General features: G+C 39.4%; 1 protein-coding gene across 1 annotated transcript in view; it reads left to right on the forward strand.

Annotated features, from left to right (window-relative positions):
• Nucleotides 1-7,587: 7,587 nt before the first annotated feature.
• LOC122787175 (transducin-like enhancer protein 1) overlaps nt 7,588-12,323 on the forward strand; it is a gene marked incomplete in the record, with an annotated part of 508,503 nt that continues 503,767 nt past the window's right edge. Inside the window, 1 exon segment of the mRNA XM_044053753.1 lies at nt 7,588-7,717. Coding sequence (XP_043909688.1) covers nt 7,661-7,717 — 57 coding nt within the window.

A 12,323-nucleotide genomic window follows, 5' to 3' on the forward strand; every position in this document is an offset into this window, starting at 1 on the left:
CTCATCTACAGCTTTGGTGACTGCTTCAAAGAAGTCTATCAGGTTTAGGAGACATGATCTGCCTTTTACAAATCCGAACTGGGTGGAGTCCAGAGTTTGAAGATTACCAATGTCTTTGTGTATAAGATCCATGATGATATGTTCCATGGTCTTACAGACCAGGCTAGTTAGGCTAATGGGGCGGCAGTTCCTGGGGTCCGTGGTGGCTCCCCCTTTGTGGAGTGGGATAACCATTGCTGTGCACCATTCAGTGGGCACAAAGCCTGAGGTGATGCTATGACTGAACATGGCACTAAGGTGGGGTGCCAGTTCATTCTGCAGTTCATGTAGAATGCAGCCTGGGATGTTGTCAGGTCCCATGGATGCTGTGTTCTTGGCTCTGGAGAGTGTGTTTTTTACCTGTGCAGCCATGATTACAGGAATTTTGCATTCTTCCGGTATAGAGATGGGCCCTTTAGGGGGTGAGAGTGGGTAGAGTTAGCACTGAACCTGTCTGCCAGGATGTTGGCAATATCAGTTGGTTCTGTATATTTAGTGCCATTATGCTGTAACTCAGAGCAGATCTGAGTGTTGCCATTGAGATTCTTGACATAGCTATAGAATGCTTTGTGGTTGTCTTTAGAATCAGTGGTGATTTTGTTTTCGTAACTAGCTTTGGAGGATTTTATGAGGGATCTCAGCTTTTTACTGAGGCTGACCAGGGAGTTCCTCCAATCAAGGGATTTTACTCTTTTTTGCAACAGTTTCTTTCTTCTGTTATAGAGTTTGTTTATAGTAGGGGACCACCAGATTGGTTTCCTTTTTTTGGAGGATAGCATTTTGGTTCTGTTAGGGATAGCATGATCCATGCACTCGTGTAAGTGCTTATAAAGTGCATTTGTGTAGGATTCAGCAGTCATACCTCTATTGTCTGTCTGCATGTGTGTCGTGAAGTTTGCCACTTCTGTCTTAAGAAGTGTGAAGTTGGCTTTGGAGAAATGTTTATGGGGGTTTGCCTAATGTGGGGGTGGGGGCAGGATGTCTAGGTTGATTAGCTTGTGGTCAGATCTGACCAACAAGGAACTGACCTCTGGTGTGGAACACCGGTTGCCCATGTTGGTAATGACCAGGTCTAGGATATTGCTGTCCCTGGTGGGGTGTGGATAAGTTGATCCAAGGCATTGGAATTTATGAATTCCAGAAAACATTGAGCAAAAGAGTTGGTACATGAGTAGTTTTCCCAGTTAATGGTGGGGTAGTTGAAATCGCCCATTATTAGGGTGTTGGGTTGTACCATAATATTTTCCAGTGTATCAAGAAATGAGGAGTGGGAATCCTGGGGCATGGTGAGGGATCTGTAACAAGTTACAATTTGGATTTTGGTTTTGCCCAGAGATAGTTGCACTTGGATAATCTCGGATGCATTATGCTGAGCAACTAGCCTGGAGGTGTGGATATCCTTAATGAATATGGACACCCCTCCACCTTTAGTGTTTCAGTCCAGGTTAGGTGGCTAAAAGGTGTGGTATGAATTATAGCCTGATAATGCAGGGGTGTATCTGGAGCCTTGAACCAGGTCTCTGTCACTGCACAGATGTCGATGTTCTCCATTTTAAAGAGTGCCTCGAGTGAATGCATTTTGAGGTTTAGACTTCTAGCATTGAGTAGCATTGCCCTCAGATTTTGCTTGCTTGTACCTGTTAAAGTGGTGAATTTGTCATTTGAACCTTGCCTAAAAAAGGCACTATAGGGGTGGCAAGAGCCTTAGCCAGTATCCAGAATCCAAGGGCGACAGGTGCAGGCCATCTCTGGTGAAGCATCGTGGTCTGTCGATCATGTCATCCCAGGAAGACAGATACTGGACCCCCTTAGAATGACACCAGAAGCGTCGCCAATTGTTAAAGTATTTATATTTTAGTTTGCTTGTGTCCAGCAATAACGAACTGCATGGTGTTTGCTTTTATCAGTTTCTTGCAAGCAAATAAATGGATATGCACATACACATACATCATTTTCATACATAGGCAAATAAATAAATACCAAAACTAGATCCTTACCTTTGACCTGGGGAGTCCTAAATATCCTGCACAGATGTGTACATGCAGTACACTAAGTCTACTCCACCACAGACTACACTGATGCAGGATGTGAATCAAGGTAGTCTGTGGTTTTGTGCAAAGGCCATCTGTTTTTTTTTTTTTGACTGGAGCACTGAGCTCCATACCTCTCAATCTCTAAGTGCAAGAAATCTGGACAAAGCCAGAAAGAATGGGGGAAAAAGGCCCAAAAATAGTAGGGACACAACTTAAATATTACTCCTATAAACTTAGAAAGTTGCTAGACTAACATGTTTGCATTGTTATGTATTTTCTGAACGATACAAAGTCTGAAACTCAAATGTCTGTCATTATTTAGTATTATTTAATGACTTCAATTTTTAATGATTTGCCAGAAAACCAAAAGTTTTATGAGGAACAGACCAAATATATGAGGCAAAAATCTGGACATTCTGTGAAAATCTGTGCAGTTGAGAAGTATGCTAAGTTCCTAGTATACCACTATCTACTGGGCACTTCTGGGCTTAGGATGTGGGGAGGTTCCATGCAGCATCACTGTACTATATAGTGTAGCAGTTACAGACAACGCAGCAAAGTAGATTATACCTTCTAAATGACCTGCATGTAGATACATATTAAGGTATGGTATATCTTACTGGGCTGTCACTGATTCTCTGTAGTCCACCATCATCATTGCCAGTATCCCATCTGGGAACGAATCATAAACAGTTTCATTCCCTATAGTTATGATGGGATCTGCTTTTGTGTGAAGTCCCATTGGCAGGGGCTCAATGGCATCACTGAGTAGGCGTTAAACAAGTTAGCTTGGAGGAGCATGTTTGCTTGCACTGTAGGGAACTGTTTTGCCAGTGGGGATTTTCCTACCCTTTAAGATATATATATATATATATATATATATAGATATAGATATATATAGATATGCACACACGGAGAGAGAGAGACACACACACACACACAAAATATCCATGCACATATGTTCATAAATATATAATAGAGAATATTATATCATATATTATTATATAGTCTTTATTATTTTTATTTTACATTTGTTTACAGGGAAAGTCCAACTGGACAAAACGCCCTTTTCAGCAGAGACCTGGAGAGAAAAGCTCCACATGTATAAATAAATGTAAGATACATACAGAAAGTACAGATACAAATATTGATTCAATCTCATATACAAGTACAAAATGAAAATACATGTTATACATTTCACTGATACAATCATATAGTCTAAAAATAGGATACAAAGAATAGCAGTACTATGATTGTAGGTAGAAAACAAGCAATTTAAGTATATATGCATATATATGTATATGTATATATATATATATATATATATATATATATATATATATATATATATATATGCATGCTTAGCAGGGGTATATTATTTAAATACAAAAATAACAGGTTATGTTCCTCTAGCTGCCTTAAACATCTATTTCCAAACCATCTATTTCATATATATATATATATATATATATATATATATATATATATATATATATTTGTATTTATATATGTACATAAATATACACACACACACTTTGTATATGTGTATATGTATGTGTGTGGGTGGGTGGGTGGGTGTGTTTGGTGAGGGTGCATCAGATCAGGCATCACTGCATTTACTAAATAATAGACAGGCAGGTAGGTAAGCAGAGAATTGATAGAGAAGTAGACAGTTACAAAGATTGCTCTGTCAGTTTCCTCTTCTGAAATAAACCCTACCTTACAGACTCGTCAAGAAAATCCTTAGCATCATTCTACCTTCTTCCCTCCCTTTTCTGTGCATCACCCATATTAACCAACATTCAAGCCACCCTACTAAATAAATTAGAGGCAGCTTTGACAAAATAGACAATTTTGCAGCTAATGCATCCTGCTGTACTCAGCACTGCTTAACACTAAAGAAGCTCAGCTTGCTACAATCACTAAATCACCTTACATTCACTCAACTTCAAATTGCCCAGAAAATAATAAACAAAACCACACATATGCCCTTATCTACAAGACATTCTCAAGCACTATCCCCCACCATGTTGCCTTCGCTCAGGTAATCAAAGACTACTAATTACTTCCAAATCCCATAATACAGTTGGAGACTCACTATACTCATCCTATGTCACCAGACAGTGGAACTCCCTGCCTATCCCACTAAAGCAGGACAGCTGTGCATCTAACTTTAAGCACAACCTAAAACAGCACCTAGATGCCTCCTGGGTCAGTTCTTGTTCACACCCTGACTAATTATTTCGCTCTCGCATCAGCAGACTATCGCCAGTCCCTAACTTTCCAACTGTCCTGCCTTATCCTGTAAATATAAATAAACCTTATCTATATTTATAACTATATACTGTTTTTGTCACTTCTTTGTAAATGAAATTTGTGTACTGTTGTATATGTAAGTGCAGCCTGCTTATTACTGTGTGATACTCCTACAGAAATAAAATTGTATTAACCTCTATCTTGATTGTATTACCCATTGGATGTTTCTAAAACCCCATTTCTACTGTTAAGAAACTTATTTTTTTCTCTCTCTAAATTATTTGTAATTTTGGGTAAATCATAATACCTCTCAACCTTTTAACACAAGAAATTTGGACAAAGCCTGAAATAATGGGGTGACAAAGTTCCAAAAAAGGACAGATTTTAAATATTGCTCGTATAAATTTAGAAAGTTGCAAGAATAACAGAATTTGTGTTAGCATGCATTTTCTGAGGGATATAAAGTCTGAAATGCAAATACATCATATTCTTTAGTAACTCTGATCCTCAGTGATCTGCCAGTAAACCACAAATTTTATGAGGAACAGACCAAAAATATGAGGTAAAAATCTTGACATTCTGAGAAAATCTGGACAGTTGAGAAGTATGCTCCTAATGGAGCTTTACTCCCTGAGCCTCCATTGAAAATGGGCCTGAGTGCCCAGTCGGGCCATCTTGGTAAACAAAAGGCAATAAATAAATAAATAAATAAAGTGATAGCCAGTTACAAAGATAGATGAAGTGACAGAACAAATGTCACAGTAGTTAAAAAGGCAACAACTGCAGAGCTCTTGCACAATTCTTTCTTCTGTGGGGTTCATCTCTGCATCTGACAGATGCTGGGTGATTGATAACCAAGAGACTGACAAGTTTCAACTGCAAGAGAGTAGAATGTAAATAGATAGGCAACACAGCATGTAGGAGTGCATATACAGCCTGTTAATGTCTGGCAGTTGAGCACTAACAAATAAGGTAAGAGCTGCTAAAAAGTTTTGTTGAGCAAGGAGTCCAGGGGATGATTCTCTTTCTCCATTTGTCTTCTTAGACACTTAACCAAGTCACTTAACCATTCAGTATTCCTGCAGTTAACCCTAAAAAGAAGGAACTTATACATAGTGGGGTTTGAAAAGTTAAATAAATAAAACACTGATGGCAGTGTAAGTCATGGAGAATGGGTAAGAAATGAAGACAGGAATCACTAGAGAAAAAATATATCTGAAATGGAAACTTCCATACCAATGGAATATGTTAGGTGTCACCTGTACTGCACTCCACATTTATACAGCAATAAGCCCAGCCAGCTACCAGACATCAGTCTCCAGATTCACAGCAGGGGTGTAGCAAGAAAGTTCATTTTGTACTTTAACCTCTTAGTGCTACCCCCATTGGAAACCTATCACTTTAAAATGGGCACATCTCTCAAAATGCTGCCCCCCCAACACTTAGTAAATGTAAGTAACATATTCAGCGGTGCCCCCTAAAACTATTAAAATATTGTTTGTAGATAAGCAATATTGCATATGTTGTTAAAGGCATTCGTTTAGACAGTTGTATACATACTATAACCAGAAAAATGCCATGCTTATATGATGCTGAGAAAACAGTGTACCCAGTAGTGTACAAAGTGTATGCCTGGCTACACCCTTGCTTCACAGCCTCATATTCAGTCCTGATCTCTAGTGACCTACCTGGTCATTATCTGCCCAGTTCTTAACTTCTCCTTATATCTGCATTTTTTTTTCTAAACACTTGAGTTTCCTCTTGTACAGGGCTCACATCTCATTCTCTTTTCTCTAAACGCGGGTACAAATGCACCAAATAAAGGATTATTTTAAAATATTCCCAATATTCACTTAGAGTGTTGACGTAATTAAGAGGATGTGTATTATTATGCATTTGTTATAAACAAGAAGTCTAACTGTAGAGCTTAGAAATGTAAGTGATTCTTACTCTCACTGTTTTATTTTATGTGATGTAGGCCAACATTTTGAGGGAATTCATGGATATCCCGGAAAATCACGGACCCTTGAAAGGTATGTCTCAAATCGGGTGGGGGGATGCTAGAGTGTGTGTCTGCTTAAAAACAACCATTTATGTTGTATTTCACTTACCCTTGCGGGACGGGTCATGGCTGGAAAGAGTCCGTGATAACCAATCTACTCATCTAGTTAAATGAATAATTACAATATCAGACTAAGGAATATTTATCAACTTCTTTGCGCAAGAAACGGGTAATACAGCCCAAAAATAATGTGTGTGTTTGTGTGTGTGTAGGGGGGGGGGGGGGGTTGCACATAGGCCCACAAATCAGGGACAAACTTTAAATATTATTTAACTCACCTATGAACTAAGTAACAGGCTTTGTATCATATGCATTTGCTGCAGAAGTATGAAACTAATGTTTGGCATATTTACTATAAAAAAAATATGAGGGACCGGGCAAACCATAAGGCAAAATCACAGACATTCTGAAGAATTAGGGATAGTCGAGAGCCATGTTCCGAAGAACCATGAATTACATTACATCAGTAGGTGCTGCTGTAATATTGGGTGATGCTGAGGCAAACAGCTGGAACCACAAAAATAAAGTGCAAATCCTAAGAGGGCTAATATAGAAAGGCGGGATGAGAGGACGCAATAGCCTTGAAAATACTCCGTTGTAAAAAGGAATTTGAGTGGTACTTTATAAGCAATATTTTACTAGTATGTATGTTTATCCGGAATAAAATTGTCTGGTCTTGTAATCTTATACACTACACAGTCATACTGTCTAATTTTGTAACCAAGTGATAAACCAGTGAGACCACAATTCTACAGTGAATATGGGCCCACTCGTGGCTTCTGAAACTGTCATTGCTCCTTTAATTGTTTTTTTTTTTCTTTCACGCATTTTATCCTCAAAGAGTTAAACTCTCCTTTGTTGCAGCTTATACTTGACTGACAGCGGTAGTAATGGAAGCGCTTTTATAACCAATAAGAACGGGCGGCGGTAAGGCCCACGTGGGATTGCAAACGCTGATTGGGCACACCCAGACATCTCGGATCGCAAGGTGCAGACCCACGTGGAGTCTCATTCATTGATCGTTGTTTTCAGCAGGCCTGGTCGGTATGTTGGGAGTTGGATCTTGTGGCTAAGGAAACGCAAAACCGAACAGAAATAAAGATCAAGTAGTGTGCAAATGTTACTGCAGAAGGACGGAATTCGTAATCGGATTCAGTGACCCTTGTCCTTGTTCGGGCGGGTATGTTTATGGCACCCCATTATACTTGCGTAACTGAAGCCCATGTAAAGCGGCCGGGGTTGTAGTGGTGCTGGCTGTGGTACCAGTATAATGAGACCATTGGGTCTCCAGTCTGCAATCACTGTGTTCCCGCAGGGCCGCCAGCCGGTGAGTACCGGTTGTGGAGTTTGGGAAGGGGGCACGATCTGTATGCGTAGGGTCCTTTTAGAAAGGGATGGTAGTATGATTACTAGGGGTGGGGTGCTGCTAGTGGTCCGTGTGGAAAAGCACGGGGACATAGGAGAGGGTGAAAGGATAATAGAGGTGAGCCTACTCAGTATTTTTGGGGGTGTATTTTTAGGAAGGTATCAGTTGGGTCAAGGGAAGCATTTCTTAGGAGAATGGATTTTTAGAAGGGTATCGGTTGGATCAAGGGTTGATTTGCTTAGGAGGAAGTATTTTTGCTAGAGGTTATCTCACATAATTGTGTGGTCTGCTAACGAGAAAAATGGGCTGCTTAGGATGGTGTTACGTAGATTTATGTGGACAGAAAAACATCTCCTTCATTTGTGATCAAGAACTCCCATACATGCTTTTTTTTTTTCTGGGATTCTTTTGTGCATTGTTGGATTGCTTAATTCTGTTCACCCTGATATCCTTCTTGGCTTCTGCCAATCACATTTTTGTCAAGTACTTCCACCTTTTCCTTTTTATTAGTTTCCGAAGCTCCCCTCACACTCAAATGTTTTTGTTTTGAATATTGTTTCTGATATCATTAAACGTGTTTAATAGTCTCGCTGTTTTGTTTAAATATACATTTTGATGTAAACCCAGTACTTGTTGCTTACATATTCACTGTGGTTCTTTAAGTTAATTTTGCAGTGTCTGAGTTGGGAGCCTTCTGATGGTTTATAATTTTCTCTTAACATTCCTTATGTGTTTCAATCAGTGTGACTTTGCTTTCTTACTGCCTTATTTAGTCAAGGCTCCTTCCAAAAAGAGTGAAATAACTTTATCTTTCTCAGCCATCCTCTGTGGACTAAGCCCCCCCCCCATTTAGATTTTTGTGTATGTGGGTGGTAACTGGTTTATTTACTTGTGCAGATGACAAGTAACTGTTTTCTTGTTTACGTATACATAGTTTATTTTAGTTGTGTGCATGTTAACTTCATTCCAGCTGAAAGCTATACATTACATAAATTATTTTTGTCCCAGGTCATTTCTGAAAGTGGTCTGTTATGCAACCTAGTCAATGAATACTGTGCTGAAAGAAAACGGGAGGTGCAAAGCATCTCTACAGATTATTTGTTTAACTGGCTTCCTGTTGGGATCCTGCTTGGAGCTGAGACCTGAGGAGCAGTATTCACTATTAGTATACTAGACAATATTTGCCTCGGACTGTTTGCCCACTGTTGCTCTTTCTTACTGTGTTTTTATTTATGGACCTGCTTTATTACGTATGGTCTTGTTTACATTGTTAAGGCTAGTATCTTCAAGTGATACAAAATAACTTTTTCTCTAAGCCTTAGTGTGTAGGTAACTTCCCACCTCTTTGTTTCTGTTTTAGTTTTGTTTACCTGATAAACATTTTCTACCACACAATTATGTAAGTTTTTTGCACACAATTTTTTTTCCAGCTAAAGTATATTGTTGTGAAAGTTTATAAATCCGCAGTGTTGCTCTTTATGTTACTGTCATGTCAGGAGCATTTTAACCTAGGTCCCATCCGAAAATGGGCTTCTCTATATCCGGTTTAATAAACTGTCAACAAAAGAAATACAACACCAACCAAAAACTTGAGGTGTGCTTGGTAGTTGTGCGCCAGACTGCATGTGCTGGCTGCGGTAGTAGTTGTGCGCCAGACTGCATGTGCTGGCTGCGGTCCTATCCTATAGCAGAGACTTGAGGAGAGTAAATTGCAGTAAAGGCATGCAGGATGTAATTGTAACATGATATATACATGAAGGTGTATTTTACAGAATTAATTCCAGCAAAAATGTTCCAACGGTGCACACGAAAGAGGCACATTCATGTTAATCTCAATAGTAATTCATTAAGGTTGCAAAAAAGTGATGCACAGTAATGTACATGTAATAATGTACGTGTTGTTTGCTGTATTGACAGGAGTATAAAAAGTATTAAAATGTGTAGTGTGATGTACTAATAAACATATGGCTTGTGCCGTTACATAGAGAGCAAAGTTTGTAAGCAATGTATTATGTAGACCACCTTTTACCAGGATGCATATTTTGAGTCCAAGGATGTAGTGCAGTTTTTAAATTTCTACATCATATAGGCTGTAATGACACCATTGCAACATTGTATTCATGCATCACAAGACAGTGAAAAGAAAACATTTAAATATAACCACAATGCGGGTTAAAGTATGTTTTGTATCCTGTTGGTAAATGAGACAGGTGTTATGTTGGTAAAGAGTACAGTTGCCTCTGGTAAGAAACACATGTGATTGAATGCACATTTTAGAAGTGTTTGACCAAACACAACTTAATTGTGTTGTATGTTAATGCTTTTAACTTTTGTGTAGTGTAATATGTGAGCAGATTGCATCATATACTGTCAGAGTGAGACACAATGTTAAATTCTGTACAGGTTTTGGAGAGATGACAGGGTGCAGAGGAGGCATCTACTACAGGTTGATGAAACGAGTGACTGGTAGGAAAGTAGTGGTATCCACCTTCTTGACGTTTATCACCTTGGTAGGCTTAAGCATCAGAAGACCATGGCAGAGTGCAATAAGAATGTACTGGATTTTGATGGGTAAATGTTCATTTGAGAGTTGTAGTTTAATTCCATGCTGCTAGGTACTACAGTGTCTCAGAAGAGCTTTGTATTCATTGATATATTGGCAGTATTTACTGACGTGCATTGGTTTTGTAATATTTGTGGTTGCTGTACTGGAGAACATTTACACAAAAAACAAGTGCATTTGTGGCTGTGTCTTAAGTGAAACTCAAACTCTTCTCTCAAATTAGTTCTTGGGTTCCTTTTCCAGTAGTGATGAAAAGTGATTTATACCAGGATTTGGGGATGCCTAAAATTGTTCAGGATGTATTGGGTCATCCTTTATGATAGGAAGAGAGGACTGTGTCTAAAATGTGTATTAGCTGCATTTTATGCCTCAGTAAAATTTTGTTGCTTGCTTTAAAACTTTTTAGTTGTCTGACTTGTGGTAATTTTCTTTAACTAGATTTTTTTTTTTACACCTGTCCAGGTGTGAGTACCCTGCTGAGCTGTATGCAAAAAAGCTGTGTGATGCATGGGAGGCTTCTGATGCATGAGGAGAAACCAAGTGACAGAAATGATGTATGGGTGAGTCTTGCTGCAGTGTGACATGGGTGATGCTTGGGGAAGTGGCATGTGTAGTGACTTGAGATCTGCATGAGATGAAACTGTATAAGTGGCACATGAGACTTTTGCTGTTTAAGGAGGTGCAGTGTGATGGTTATAATAAGGAATTGATTGCATGTAAAGAGGCAGTGTGATATGGGTGATTCTTGTGCTTTACACGCATGTACCTGTATGACCACTACCATTGCAATTAACCTGATAGGTTTGTTAAGGCTTTGGGGGGCTCTTTACTGCTAAGTGTTTGTCTAAAGTGAAGTTTGTCTCTGATTGGGGTCTGTATAAAAGAGATGCAGAAGGGGGTCCTGTCCCCCTACTCTTATGCTGTCTTTAAGCAGCTGTACCACAGAGCCCCTACTTGATTTTCTGCCACAAAATACCCAGGACATTTCTGGTTTACTTCTTAAGCAGGGAATAGTTGGTGTAAACGTATGGAGATTGTGTCATTAGATACAATATGTCCTGTTAGTTGCAGGGGGATCTTTTTGTTGTGCCATTCCCACTGGGTACCTAATGTGCATTATGTAATGCTTACTTCTGCCAGACTAAATCCTTCGTCTTCATTGGCAACTGTTTAGACCTAGGCTGGACCCCCCCCCCCCCCCCACCATGGATAGATGATCTGACAAAAAATGGTGCTCTGTCTCTCTACTGCAGCCAGCCTCTTGGGGATCAGGGACACTAACTGAGCCCAAAACTCCTGAATGAGAATCTGAGTTCTCTCTCTCACTGTGCCTAGGATCTCCTCTAGAAGGGTCTTTGTGGGAGGAGTGTTATGGAAGGCTTTTTATAGCTGAGCTTGCTCCTGGTGACTGTTACTGTGGCTGGCTGGCTCAGCAATATTACTGAACAGAGACTGTGTGAAAGGAGTGATTTCAAGTTCTGAGTTGGTGTACAACAGAGGAAGAATATTTTTTTTCATGTAATGCAGGTTTTAATTTGGGATGCAAGTGCCGTAGAATGCCTAGTAATGGGGGGGAGGGGGAACTGTGTGGGAATGGAGGGCAGAGTATTGTGTGTCATTTAATCATTCCTGAGTGTTGAAAGAGACTATGCTGCATATTTGATCAGTACTATATGGACAAAGTTTGTGTGCCAGTTGGCCTTTAACCTGCTGAAAATGTCTGAGCCTAGAGAGGAAGTAGTACTTTTGGAGCGGTTGTGTGTATTGAGTTTTGTGGTAGTATAGAGAAGGGACACAATAGTGACAGAAATATTACTAAAGTGGAGGTACTTGGATAGCTTTTTTGTGGGGAGGAGCTGTAATGTGGCAGTGAGAATTTTTTCCTACTAAGAAAATGGTGAACAAGTATAGCCAGTAAAGTATGTGCATTTAAGTGGTGTAATATTTATTTATTAATGCCCAAAACAAAACTGACTAAGCTCATTCAATTGCTACAACTGGGGA

The sequence above is a fragment of the Protopterus annectens genome, chromosome 13.part0 (assembly GCF_019279795.1).
Source record: "Protopterus annectens isolate FY-2018-M chromosome 13.part0, PAN1.0, whole genome shotgun sequence".
NCBI lineage: Eukaryota > Metazoa > Chordata > Ceratodontiformes > Protopteridae > Protopterus > Protopterus annectens.